The sequence below is a fragment of the Cetorhinus maximus genome, chromosome 9 (assembly GCF_964194155.1).
Source record: "Cetorhinus maximus chromosome 9, sCetMax3.hap1.1, whole genome shotgun sequence".
NCBI classification, from domain to species: Eukaryota; Metazoa; Chordata; class Chondrichthyes; order Lamniformes; family Cetorhinidae; genus Cetorhinus; species Cetorhinus maximus.
Genome location: NC_135887.1, coordinates 81,374,647 through 81,389,167, shown reverse-complemented (window position 1 = coordinate 81,389,167; position 14,521 = coordinate 81,374,647). Strand labels below are relative to the sequence as shown.

At 40.8% G+C, this 14,521-nt stretch overlaps 1 protein-coding gene across 1 annotated transcript; it reads left to right on the top strand.

The window, feature by feature from the left end:
• The first annotated feature begins 3,337 nt into the window (after positions 1-3,337).
• Positions 3,338-14,213, top strand: LOC144684756 (insulin-like growth factor 2). The gene is made up of 4 exons (XM_078548943.1): positions 3,338-3,492; positions 5,707-5,860; positions 8,263-8,432; positions 12,237-14,213. Exons 1-4 carry the CDS (start codon positions 3,424-3,426, stop codon positions 12,474-12,476), a joined length of 633 nt encoding a protein of 210 aa, XP_078405069.1. The 5' UTR covers positions 3,338-3,423; the 3' UTR covers positions 12,477-14,213.
• The last annotated feature ends 308 nt before the right edge of the window (positions 14,214-14,521 follow it).

Genomic DNA, 14,521 nt, shown 5'->3' with positions numbered 1-14,521 from the left:
AACTTTGGTGGTTGCCAATAGACTTCAGGATAAACTAATAAAAGAGTCAAAACAAAGCAAGCTGGATAGTTAGACAGAGCTTGGAGTTTATTCTGAAGTATCAGATAAAGATCAACCAGCTTTGTCATATAGGTGGATTTGTACTGAAAATGTCCTTGCCGATGGGGCTTATAAGGCTTAAGAAAGGCTAATACCAGAGGTTTTGGAGGATGACCAAGTGGACTCTCCCACAGCTGGAAAACTAATCTCAAAAATCATTTTAGCTCTTTTGGCCAGATATTCATCAGAGTGTAGGCCAATGGACAGAAAAGCTGCATTTCTACAGGGGAATACTTTTCAAAGAGAAGGACTTCTGAAAACTGCCCAAAGAGGCAGCAAATGCGGAAGGAAAACTATCGAAATTAAAGAAATGCACCTCTGGCCTGAATTATGCTTCCAGGGTATGACACTTTTTTTGTGAGATCTGTTATGGTTTAAATAGGTTCTGTTCAACTAAAAGTAGATCCCAAAATGTTTTAGTGGTATCATAAAGGAAAACTTTCATTTTCATGATGCATGCTGATGATTTCTTATGGGGCAGTACTGTGGAATTTGAAAAATGCATTATTAATAAGATTACTGTAGAATTTAAGATTGGGAGTCAAGCTTGTGGGACTTTTAAATGTATTGATTTAGATATTATCAAAGTCAATGTGGTATAACATTAAATCAACAATTCTATTTAAAGAGAGTTACTTCTATCTCAATTAATCATGCTAGGTCTTGTTTCCTGAAGATGCCAGGGTACATTTCCCCATATGCCAGATACCTCTGGTATCTCATCATTCTCAGTGTGTAACCCTCAATACCCAGTGGATCAAGCCACACTCAAAACCAATCCTGTTCTTGCCTAGTCCACATGCAGCAACAATAATAACAACTTGCATTTACATAGTCCATTTAATGTTATAGAGTGTCCCAAGTTGCTTCACCAGAGTGTTTTTGATCAAACTTTGACACCAAGCCAAGGAAGCAGACAACAGGACAGATGACCAAACACCTGGTTGGAGATAAGTGCTAAGCAGTGCTATAAAGGAGGAGATGGAAGGGTAGAGAGGTGAACAGGGTTGGGGAGGAAATTTCAGAGCTTAGGGCTTAGATAGCTGAAAGCACAGCCATTGATGATGAGGTGAACGAAGAGGGGGATGCACAAAAAAGTCAGAGGTGGAGGAATGCAGAGTCCTCAGAGAGTCCTAGTGTTGGAAGGGGTGGCAGAGGCAGACAGGGATGAGGCCATGGAGTGATTTGAGTACAAGTATAAGAATTTTAAAATTGAGATGTTTGTTAATTGAAAGCTATACATGCAAATTTCCAGCAGGAGTCACTGGATAGCAATCAGGAATAGGGAATTCTGTCTGATATTTTCCCCCTCATCCTTGTCCTGGGGCACTGAGGCCAATTGTAGAATCTCTGGTGCCTCAATATCACAGTTAAACAGGAAAAACAGAAGATCAAATGCTGTTCACTATATATGCAAACTGTAGTCAAAGTATTAATCGCCTTGTTAAAACCTTACTGTGAATTACCTCCAGAAGGCACCTATATTATCCAAACAGCAAGAACAACAGTAGGAAAGGTATTTGTAGAGTTTGAGGGTGAAGGAGAGAGAGAGTGAGCTGCAGTTTAGGATTGCCAACGTTGTAGATTTAAATCCAACATTATAGTTGTTGAATGGGTAAAAATTGCTATGGCTCCAATGAGTTTATGGGAGGTGGGGAAGGAGCAGGTGAGACCAAAAATGGCCGAAAAACATGACAAGGCAGGGATGCAGATGCCCTTCCCAATCCTTATCAGGACTTCCTTATCATTTTCCTTTTCCTGTTTCCCATCCGACAGCTGGCTAAACTGACAGCCAAGCTGGCAGCCAGGAAGCGGGACCAACGTCAGGAAGCCACAGCCGCCATCCTTAGCAACAGTCCTCAGCAATCAGGATGTGGGGAGGTCGGTGAATAGATAGGGCGAGAGAGAGAGAGGCCATGATTGGCAGGGGTTGCAGTTGGCAATCAGGAGGGAGAGGAGACAGGCATGATGGAAAGAAGGGGGGAGGGAGATGCTGCAGTTGGAAGGGGTGGAGTGCCAGATAGGAAGGTGGCGGGGGGGGGTCAGAGAGATGTGATTGAAAGTGGGCGGAAGAGGATCCATGACTGGCAGAGGCAGGTGTTGCTGATTGGAAGGAAGGAGATGGAAATGCAATCAGAAAGGGGGAGGAGAGATAGGCATAATCGGAGGGGCAAGGGTGAGGGACAATTGGAACATGGGGAAGAGAGTAACCATGGTCAGTAGGGGAGAGGCAAAATCTTTCTTTAGGGACGGGGTGGTGGGGGTTGAGGTGGGGAGGGGGTAGCACTCCTGCTCCTCTTGAGCCACAAGGAATGCTGAGAAAGGTTCTGACCCTGAGTCGGGCCTGCCCTCACAGCTGGGATTCCCAACCTCTGGGAAACCCATGCAACAGCAGTGAATTTTAATCCAGTTCCCAATTGTGCTGTGAGAGACCGATTCGAATATGTGAATTAAGTGTCCCATCTCTCCAGACACCCCGATATCTGCTGCTGTTAAAAAGGTGCTGGGGATGTGCACAGTTGATTGCAGGTACATTCCCCATATTTAAATCTTTAACCTCCACCATTGGCAACCTTATCCTCCTCGTCAATGACGAATCAAAATCTAGGCCTAAAATTCTGTTTATTTTTCTCTAAAAAAAATTTTCCCTGAAAAAAGTCTTCGTTGTCTTATTTCATGACGAGTCATTACTAGTTATCAAAATATTTCATCAATAGCAGATAACCCAGAACATATGATCCCCCTGCTCCATCTCCATTCTATCCCTTCTCTTTCCTTGGCTAAAGTTTAATAATGTTGTTAAACGCTGTGAACACCACGAGAAGTGTCAGGAGTAACAGTTAAACAAAAGTGGTGGATTAGGACCTCATTTAAATAGTTTTTTGGGAGGGGAGGCTGTATATTTCTCAGGTCTAAGTATTCATTTTTATCCCATTTCATCCTATTAGCATGGCAGGTCTGACCCACGTAAAGCACTGAAAATGCACAAGTGAAAAGTCTTTGCAAAAACAAATAACATTTCACGACAACCGAGGTAAAGCATGCCAGCCCTTCAAAGAAATAAATCGCATCAATATTTATTTTTCAGAAAAAGGCCATTTATTGCAGCGTCTTGAAAGAAGCCAAGCCCAGGACTGGTTGTGCAGACGAAGTCGGCCAAATGCTGCTATAGCGGCGATGACCACTCGCAGCGTGCGTGCTGGCGGCTCACGCTGCGGCTATATAAGCAGCGCGGGAGCTCTCTTCTGTCTGTCTCCTGAACTCTGGAGCAGCGTTTAAAGGAACTTCAGCTGAGAAACGCGCCCGTCTCAACATCGCCGTACAATGGATCCCAAATGCCCAGCTCTCTGCCCGACCTGTGCAGACTCAGCTTGCAGCGACATCTCCGTTAAGGTAACAAGGAATGAGGCAACAATCGATTTAAAATCTTGCAGGGGGAAAAGACAATCGCACCTTTTTTTTTAAAAAAAACAAACCAAAAAAAAAATCCTGATATGTTTAGTTGCAACTATTCCAGAACCACTTTCATTGTTGAGCAAGTTATTTTCTTGAGGGGGATTGGTACTGCCAAAGAGAATAAGTGTGCAACCTCACGCTTATATTTTTTTTTAATGACTTGTTATGCATTTATCGCTTCATTTATAAAAATATATATATTTACACTTTTTGCACAGAAAAAACGGCTGGGCGAAAAAGTTATGCATACAACATTTCAGCCGGCTCCTTCGACTATTGTTCCCCACCCCCCCCTTTCACACACTTACAAACACACACACACAGACACGTTAGCAGCAGCTTTCAAAGGCGTTTCAGTGGTTTATTTACAAAAATTATATATAAAGGTTGTGTGTGTGTGTGTGAAGTGCATTGAGAATAATGCTAGCCCCGGGACTGAGAGCGGAGAAGTAATTTGATGCCCTCATTTCTTGTTTTGCACCATGTTTGCTGTTTGTAGCCTGGGCTAGGATGAGTTTCCCAGCGTGTTCCACTGGGTAGCGTTAGTATTCTGCATGTGTGCCGTTAGACTCCCTGGTTTGACTTTACTGTAATATCCTTAACCCGAGGAAACAGATTTCTGATGCATCATTATAATCATATCCAGTTAAAATAAAACAGCGATCTCGTTTAGCCTTGGGATAATTACCTTTAAAAAAAAAACTTCCAAAGGAATTAAAACAATATAAGTGTGTGTTTTTATGGATCCTCCTATTCTTGCCAAGAAAATCAGTCTTTATGAATTAAGAAACTCTTCTGTACAGTTCTGTGAATGACACACATGCACACACTGCTCAGGCGTGTGTTTCTGTTTCATGCGTGGAGTTGTTGAGACATTGTTAATGGGATTTTCTGTGCAAAATTTGGAGAAAAAGTCTGAAAGAGCACATAACAATTAGTCAGGGGCTTCTTTATGCTCTCAACCAGTTTTAAGTTAATTAATGAAAAGCTTTAAGGACACTGGCGGGTTTTTTTTTGTAACGTATTTAAGCATAAAATAGAGTAAGCAATGACGCGTATGTAAAAACTGTATTTGCTGGAGCTAGTCCTGGATCTAGGTTCAAACCGAGGAGCAGAGATTGTGGAACCGTTTGTCTTCATTTTTATAATTTTACAAGTGTTTGTAATATTCTGCCTAAATTCTGTAAAAAAAAAGTTTTATTTTACTGATTCATGTTACTCCTCTTGGGGGAAAAATATTTATTCAAACAGAAGGATCAAGTAGACTGAAATGAATCTCTCAGATCTTGAATTTTGGCAATTTATAACCCAGAATCTGTAGCTTGTTGCTACTGCAATTATTGATATAAACTGCAACCCCCAACCCCACCACAGCAACACACACACAACAAAACAATTATTGCTATGGAGTTTTGTACTGCAGGTTATCACCAATGTAAAGTGGCTGCATTATTCAACACCATGGGCTGGGTACCGTGGACAGTGCCCCAGATTGCATTTTAGTGCTTGTAACCGCGGGTTACTAGGTCCAAAATCAGCTAATTGCTGATCAAAAGAATTGACTTAGGACTGTCAGTAGCCCTGTGTGCATGAGAACTTAGCAGCTGATGGGAGTTTAAAAAAATACGCCATTTCAAGAGTTAACATCAACCTGTTCTGAACAGATAATACACGTTTCCGAACTAGAAAAAGCCTATTGCAATCAGTTTTCATTCTCCCATTTCACTCTTGGTGTAGCAGACCAAATTGATGTTATCAAAGCTTGTAGACAACACACTAATGTTGGCTGGGCTCGATACTGGACTGCATATTTCCCATTCTGCTCATGTTACAAGGATAATATTTGAACTCTGAGTCAGTGTAATGACATTACTTTTTAACACTGTTTGGACCAGAACTGATCATAACCATTTTACAAATCAAGGTTATGCTTTGAGTGTTTTTAGTAGGAGCAAATGGGGATTTGCACTCTTGAGCACAAAGCATTTGCCATCCTTAATGCTATTAATGAGATATTAATATAGGCACATTATAGTCTTGTCAAAATAACATAACACGTGATAAGATGGTTTGGGGAAGCGATGGCACAGGATCTCAAGCTAATTGTGAATCAGCAACTTTGCTGATTAACTTTTCTTCTTCCTTTTCCAGGGCAAGAAAATGTCCCCATGCAGGCAATTGCTGTTCATTTCCATCGCTCTCACAATGTACATTATAGATGGAGTGACTGCAGCTGAAACGCTATGTGGTGGTGAGCTGGTGGACACTCTACAGTTTGTCTGCGGCGAAAGAGGATTTTACTTTAGTAAGTTAACTCACTTTTGTACTGAAAAATCAGAACCAAAGAAATGTCTTGATGTGTGAAAACTTGCTGAGTCTGTTTTATTTCCAGTTACTAAAAGTTTTGTCTATTCCTATTACCCTTTTGCATTATTTGATAATTACTTTTTGCATGTTAGGGGAGGGGTCCACTAATTTGATTCTCCATTACAGTGTCTGTGGCTCCATTTACTCTTCTGTGGTATTGTAGGGTTTGCCAATCTTAAGGGATTTCGAGATGTTCAATATTTATTTTAGTTGTTCTCCTAAACTAAACTCCTTAAACCTACAGCCATTCTGCACCTTGACCATGTGACTGTCATTTGATAATAACTTCCTTTAAGATAATGCACTCTTAACTCTAGTGAGTTTGTGTCACATATATGAACGTTTAAGGTTCTAAAAAACCAACAGAATGAGTATGTGAATCGGTGAGAAATTCAGGATCATGTTGGAATTTTTAAAGGTTCAAAGTAAAAGAAAAGTGCTGCATTTGAGCTCCAGGCTGCCACTGAAAATTTCAAACTGAGATTGATAGATTTTTGTGAGGTAAGGGTTCTGATAAAAGGCAGGTAAATGGGAGTTGAGATACAGATCATCCATGACAGAAAGCATTGAGGGACTGAATGGCCTACTTGTTCCCAAACAGGGACCCCAGCCTGGATGCTATACAATTCTGTCCAATGAAAGGGTTTACAGAACTATGGATGTTATTTGTATTTACTTTTAACAGCTTGCACTGTAAAGTAAGGGTTTTCAAATGGTTTTATAAATTCTTAATGAAAGGTAAATAACTTTTCTCTTTAAATTACGGTTATGAGAAGAGGCTGTGGCACTCACTGGGCCCAGAGAAACTATGATTCCTAACTTTCCAAATCACAATCTCTCAGAGGTGCCAAAGTTAATATTGCTTTTAAGCGAAACTGGAGACAAATGTACAAACTCCTGTATACCAATGAAAAGAATATTCCCAGTGAGTTAGGCTACTGTATTTTTTTAAAGTTATTGCTGTACTTCAAACACTTGAACTACAAACCTTTTATTAATGATCTTTCTGTTGCTTTAGTCAATAACAAAAACACACCTTAATTTTTATAATGGTCTCCCTACTTCCTCAACTAGAAATAAAAAGCTTCAAATGCGTCATCCAATCATTGAGGAAACTTTAAACAAAATGTGATATTTCCTGCAAACATCCGACTTGTTCAGTGCACAACAAATATATTAAAAGGCTCTTTTTGTTGACTACAGGCTTTATTGTAATAGAGAAAAGGAACAATTAGCAGGCAGGTGGCTAGAGTCATAAACTCTTTTTGGGTAAACTCATTTCCAGGCCTGCAGTTGTGCTGAATAAGCACATTTTCTCACGTGTTCTCTCTCTCTCTCTCTCTCTCTGACAAGGACACAAAGCTAAACCATTCTGCTGATAGTCACAATGAAGTGCTTGTTTATTTCCACATTCTTCTGATTAAAGTAATTCTGCTGCAGCATTCCATCTTTCATTTAAAGACATTTTTAATGATCTAGGCTTTTGGAACTATACTCTGCAGAAGAAAGGAATGGGTTGCAGGGTCAGTGGAGAGTAGAGGATTAAAGAATTTCTTTTTCTTTTGCATGTGACAGTTTTAGTCCAGAGTCTCCAATCATTGTATTTGGTCTTCAGCACTTGCCTGTGCAAACAAATTGGCCAATTGGCCTCATTTTAAGACAAATGTGATCCAGCCAGATTTTAACAAATTCCCCAATTTGTAGGACTTTGGTTACCAATGATAGCGTAGTTATGTCTTGTGTCAACATGCCTCTATTCTTGTTTATCTTGCTGATCATCTGGAGATCTTCACAAGTGAAGGAACATACAGTTAAGATGAAAATAACAATGTGAAGAGGGGCCTTTCTTTTTAAGAGAAAGATAAAGCCTTTGCACGGAAATGCGACTCTTTCATAACAATGTGGCTTAAGTGTTTTTCTGCGTGCACCTACAGCAGAAAGTGATGCTATCTGCACCAACCTGAGGAAAAGGAATGCAACCATCAGTGAGATTCCCAAAAGGATAATCATTGCAGTAGCTTAACAACTGCAGACAAAAGTTAACATGAACACAGGGTTCATAGTGAACTGACATAAAAGTTGATTGCCCATTACCTAAGCCAAAGGTATCTTTTACTCTGATTCTACAGTTAATGCCATATAGTTCATTGGACCCCTCTGTTTCATTGCATGCCTTTTTTGCTGTGTTGGCAAGGTCAAGTGGCCTCTGCTTTTTTTTTGGCAAGATCTATAAATTTGTTCTCGTTCTTCAGCCAGCATTAGTCAATGTTAACTGGAAGCTTCCTGGAATTCTCTTTACTGAAGAGGGAAAAGAAATAAAAATTCCCTCTCCTCTTTCAGGTAGAGCAACTGGACGATCCAATAGCCGGAGACAGAACAGAGGAATAGTAGAAGAATGTTGCTTTCGCAGCTGTGATCTGGGCCTTCTAGAACTTTACTGTGCAAAACCTGTCAAGAAGGAGCGTGATCTCTCTGGAACACCTTTTAATCTTTTACCATCAGCAAATAAGGTATGTGGCTGCTTTATTGTTGCTTTCATCAGTTTTTTTTAAGAAGCCATTTCCTCAACAACCTTTCACCTCTGTCACCCTGCTGCAGGTTTTTTGGCAGGTTAGTTAGTCAACTGGTTGCATACGCTTGCTCTCTGTCAAATAGAAAGTAAAAATGGTTCCCACCATTCTCCACCTCATCTTCAAGCATAAGATTTACTAACACTTAAATAAAAATTCTGGTTTTACCTACTTGGGTACTTTATATCAGCAACAGCCAGCACAGTTCGTTATAAATTCCTATATTCGAGCAAATTTGAGAAGGGCATGTTCTGTTTTAGTTAATTTTCTTTCCCCTCTATTGCTTTGACAATTATAGAGCACACCTTAATTCTTCCTTATTGCCTATTATAATCTGAAATAAGACTGTCAGATAAACTTTACCTGATTTTTTATTAAATGAAGTTTATTAATTGCAATTTGCTAGTTTTTTTTAAACAAAATCTAAAATTGATGTGATTATGGCTGACAACAAGAGTTATGCTGAGTTTAATGACCTTCAGTTTTTACTCTTAATGTGTTAGTACAGTGCCATTGATGGCATATGAGTCCATGGGGGAGAATTTTCCTGTCGGTGTGTGGGGGTGGGCCCTGCACGTTGACGCGTAAAATGACGCACAGTGACGTTGGGTGTGCGTCCTGATGTCACCGCGCATCATTCCGGCCTTTCGCTCGGCGGAGGTGGCTGTGTGCCTGCCGAACTTGCCAAAGGCCTGTTAAGGCCATTAATCAACCAATTTGGGTAATTGACAGGGCTGCCTTAAGGTCCAACGTTAAGGTTGGCAGGCAGGCGAAGAGCCCAAGCGGCCTTCGCGTTTTTCATGAAACCTCATCCACGGGCGAGATGAGGTTTCATGAAGGTTTTATGAAATTAATACATTTTTAAAAAACATTTCATAAACATGTCCCTGCTCATGTGATACTGTCTTAGTTGGCCTGCCCATATAAAATGGCAGCATGCACGTGATCGGCTCTGCGCCCACTCCCGACAGGCAGAAGATTCTTCCCAAGATACCCTATGTAGACTCATAAATGCAGAAGGATGCCATGTCAGTGCCAGTTCTTTGGAAGTGCTGTTTGTCCCCTCATCTAACCCTATAGCCCTGCAAATATTTACTTTTTGAGTATATACCAATTCACTTTTGAAAGTTATTATTGGATCTGATTCCACCACCCTTTCAAGCAGTGCACTCCAGATTTAACAACACACCACATTTTTTTTAAAAGAAATTCTCATCAAGTATCTTAAATCTGTGTATTATGATTACCAACGCTTTTGTCACTGGAAACAGTTTCTCCTTATTTATTCTGTCAACGCCCTTCATAATTTTGAACACACACATGAGCCGTTCTAAATATTTAAGAACCCACTTTCTTTCATTGGGCAGCATTTCTCCCCCATTGAGCGGTTGCGTTCCCGATCGGCGCCCCCGGCTGGAGGCACGCTGCCATTTTACGTGGACGGGCCAATTAAGGCCCGCTTAGCGTGACATCCACCCCGAAGCGCAGTGCGCTCCCTGTACAGGTGGGGGGATGCCCTAAGTAGGTCTGTGCGCTCTTTCGCGCATGCAGGCAGAAGAGTGCACAGATCTCCCTGAGGGAAAGCGCTGCCTCAAGGAGATCGGTTGAACTTTTTAAAAATTTATTAAAGGTGAGAAAAAATTTTCCTGACATGTCCCCTCATGTGGCACTGTCACATCAGCTGGGACATGTCCATTACTTTTATTTAAAAATTTTCCGAACATTTTAAATCCCTCATGAAACCTCATCCCGCCCGTGGATGAGGTTTCACACTTTTTTGGAAGGCTGCTTGGGCTCTTCACCTGCCCGCCAACTTTAAGGTTGGATGGGCAGGTCCATTAATCATTTTAATTACTTTTTTAATGGCCTTAATAGGCCGTTGACAGGTTGGCGGGTACACAGCCGACTTGGCTGTGTGCCCGCTGAACTGAAAATCTAAATGACGCGGGGTGATGTTGGGACGCATGCCTGCTGGCACCCTGCGTCATTTTACGCGTCAACGAGCGGGCCCCGCCCCCACTTGCCGACCGGAAAATGCTGCCCGTTGTGTACATAAAATTTTCACCAAAATTCCACTAATTCCAGCTGTAATGTATGCATTTCTTGGGGGAATTTTGTAGTATAGAAAAGATTAAATAAATTGGTTTCTCCTGCGATTTAAAGTATTGCCATTTTATTTTTAACATCTATGCTATTGATTTAAGCCTTTCCTTCTTTCTTTTGCCACCAGTACAATATTCAGAGGACCTAAGAATAAAGAGATAGGTTCTTTATTTTAAATGAAACATTCAACTGATGTTCCCCAGAATGCTATCACAATCACCTGCTCTCTAGAATGCCAAGCTATTTTCAGTACCATGGCTGTCTTTTTGATCTCACTCAGAGCCCTACAATGCAAGGTCATGGTGGTTGATTCAACATCAACAAGAAAGGTCATTTGACCCAGTAAGCCCACTCTTATTTTCATCTACCCATTTTTTCATATACACATTCGTTCATGAGATGTGTATCACTGGCAAGGCCAGCATTTATTGCCCATGCCTGATTGGCCTTATGATGGTGGTGGTGAGCAGTTGCCTTAAATCATTGCAGTCAGCGTGGTGAAGGTACCCCCATAATGCTGTTAGGTAGGGAATTCCAGGAATTTGACCCAATGTCAGTGAAGGAATATCAATATAGTTCCAAGACTTGCAGGGGAACTTGATGGGTTCCCATGTGATTATTGTCCTTGTCCTTCTCGGTGGTCACTGGTTTGTGAGGTGCTGCCACAGAAGTCTTGACAAGTTGCCACAGTGCATATTGTAGATGGTACACATTTCTGCCACTGTGCACCGGTGGTGGAGGGAGTTAAGGTTTAAGGTCCTGGATGGGGGTATTGATTCAAGGAGGTTGCTTTGTCCTGGATGGTGTCGAGCTTCTTGAGTGTTGTTGGAGCTGCACTCCTCCAGGCAAGTGGAGAGTATTCCATCACACTCCTGACTTGTGCCTTGTAGATGGTGCAAAGGCTTTGGGGAGTCAGGAGGTGAATCACTTGCCACAGAATACCTAGCCGCTGGCCTACCAGAGGTTAGCCACAGTAGGCTGGTTTAGAAGTGTCTGGTCAGTGGTGACCCACAGGATGTTTTTGGTGGGGGATGCAGCGATGGTAATAATTTCAACCTCACCTTCATGCGTTCTCACTTTATCTCCAACCATTCTGCTTGTTTCCTAAATTTTTGTATCAGTGACAAATAAGACTTAAGACCTATCACAAATGAACAAAAAGAAGAATTCCCCACAGGCTACCTACTTTTGTGCCTGGCAGCTTCTTAAGGACAGAAATCCTGAGGCTCTGTTATCAGCTTGGCACCTTACTTTACATGAGGTTAGGGAGAGAATTGGAACTATTGGGCCATCACCTGAACTTTGACCCAGCCCCCCTGCGCAACTATTAACCTCTACCTATCTGTTCTTTTTAATTCTGTCAGAAAGGTACATCTCTGGACTTTTTAAAAATACCACAATGTTCAGAAAGGAGAAACAAAACCCTCCTAATCTCATTTAACACCATGTTTACCAGTTAGAGAGTAGTTCATGCTATGGTTTTTATTTGCTGTTTGTTCAGGGACCAGCAGTGCTAAGCCAGTCAACAATGGGAACATGGGAGTTATCAGTTATCTGATGTATTGAACATCAGATAGCCTTTTGATGTTGTTACAAAATGCACATGGTATCGTCGCTAATGCTGTTTGTATTCAATTGCAGGAAAGCTTTAGGAAACCTTTGGTTGCCAAGTATTCCAAATATGACTTCTGGCAAAAACGGTCTGCCCAGCGCCTGCGAAGAGCCATTCCTTCAAGTTTCATGGCCCAAAGGCTTAGGAGGCAAGTTGAGGAAGTCCAGACCTTACAGTATGTCAAAACGCACAAGCCACTTCTGACTCTCCCTGTCAAGCCACCCCTCCAAGTCCGAGCGTCATCAAAGAAATACTTCAGTCAAGAATGATGAAGAAAAATTTTGCACATTTCTTGAGTTAAAAGACGGGGATTATAGCTTTGTACACGACGTCATTTCTGTGGCATTCCAACTGAATTTTTCTCCACCTCCCCCCCTACTCGACCTCCTTCCCTGCCTCTGCACCCCCTCCCATTCGCTTCCCCTTCCATCAGCCAGCAAAGAAGTGCAATGATACTCAAGTGGCCTGGTACAAGTGATACCTGGTGGGCAAAAGAAGTCGTGGTGTCTGAGGTGTTTGGGCCAAAGTGGTCACGCCACAGACTACAATTTATTTTACATACAAATGTCACACGATGCATTCCAGATAATGTGTCCTCGCTTGTTCTGCACCTGTACAAGAAGGGATATCAACACTTTGTGGAATACCTAGTGTCATCCAGATCCTGCACCTTTTTTGAAACAAGATGAGATTAGGTGAACCTGTGAGGGACTAAAGACAGTGGTGTGTGCAGTCTCACATTGCCACAGATTGCGTCAAGATTTTTTAATTATTATTTTTCTTTCAACGGCACTATTTCTGATGAACGATAAGTGTGGCCACACACACACACTTGTATTACGGTGCTAACTTGCTTTAAAATAAGCAAAAGAGCTGACTCGAAGAATTGGGATTTGATAAATGCACGAACATCAAACAGAACTTGAAATGAACTTTTCCGTTTTAGGAAACATGTCTTTTTAAAAAAAAATTAGCTTGGTTTTGGCGGTGCAAGATAGGCAAGGAGAAGACAAAAGGCACAAAAAAAAGAGAAAAAATCAAAGGGAAACAGCAGTGTTGTAATGATTTATTTCCTATGTTTTTCAACTAACTTTATTTCTTATTCATTGTAGTTACTTGCTTTGCTTTGAAAACATACTTGAACTCATATACTTACTGTCCAGGGTCAGATCTTTTTTGGGATTAGTCTGAGCTATATCTTGCAGTGTTGAGCCGCCAAGCTATTAAAAGTAATGGCACTGCGTAAAGGCATTATTTATTTTATGTAAAATATATATGAAAATTGGTCCAAATAATGTACTTAGCACTGATGAGCAACTGCAAAGACAGATACTATTTTGTCTAATTTTGTACTAGTAAAGCTTTCGTAGATGCTTTGTACCAAAAAATGAAAAGAAAAAGTTTTTTTTTTTCTCTCTCTCTTCTCTCTCTCAATATGAGTGTTATTTGGTATTGGAAGCCTCTGTGAGGTACCTTGATTCAGCCAGAGAACCTCAGGCCTTTTTTTGGAAACTGTGTACCCATGTTCACTGCTGTCAGCCATGGTATAATCAAGTGCAATTACTTGGTTACAGCTCATCTCTCATTTTTTTGACCCACGTTGTGTTAACATCTTTTGTTTCCTGTCGGTTTTGTGATTCACTTCAGGTTTGAGTGACTTCACATTATATTCGCCATTGCTTTGTCAAAAATGGAAAGCTTCAGTTTTTTTATTAAAAGAAAATGAGCTCCAAATTACATCACTTAAGTAGTACTCTTTTTTTTGTCAAATGTTTGCATCAGCCAGTATGAAGGGAAACATCCGCAATCGCATTAGTTAAATAAAGCTTTTTACTTTTTTAAAAAAATGTTTTAGCAGATACAGTTAAGGTGTACTCTCCTGTTAACTAATATAATGTCATATATTTAACATGTGCACTCAACCAACACTAGACTCTAGAGAAAGACGAGATTCACGATCATTGTACTTTTGTTTTTAATATCAATAAAAGCAATTTATTACAATATATTTTTCGTGTTCTGACTTGCCATACTCTCAAGGTTAAACTGTGATACAAACAATTTCTTAGGCCTCAAGGGTTTGCAAAATGTCCGATTTTAGGCATTGCTGTGGAGAGTGCCTCAAATAGTTCTGTTAAAACCAAAATAAGATTGCGATGAACATGCTTCCCATAATAATTTACGAGTCAAAGGATCCTCTATTATATAATGAGTAAATAGCTCTGCCAATAACCAGTCAATTAGTAAATCATAATTAGATTGTCTCCTAGAACAAAGCAATAGCATTGTTTTGCAATTCATACAGGACAGAGGA

What these genes read in the sequence shown, in the direction of transcription:
- LOC144684756 (XM_078548943.1), top strand. Translation starts at nt 3,424, where the DNA reads ATGGATCCCAAATGCCCAGCTCTCTGCCCGACCTGTGCAGACTCAGCT. An exon ending in CGAAAGAGGATTTTACTTTA is followed by an intron (nt 5,861 to 8,262) that starts GTAAGTTAACTC and finishes CTCCTCTTTCAG; the next exon opens with GTAGAGCAACTGGACGATCC. An exon ending in TTTTACCATCAGCAAATAAG is followed by an intron (nt 8,433 to 12,236) that starts GTATGTGGCTGC and finishes ATTCAATTGCAG; the next exon opens with GAAAGCTTTAGGAAACCTTT.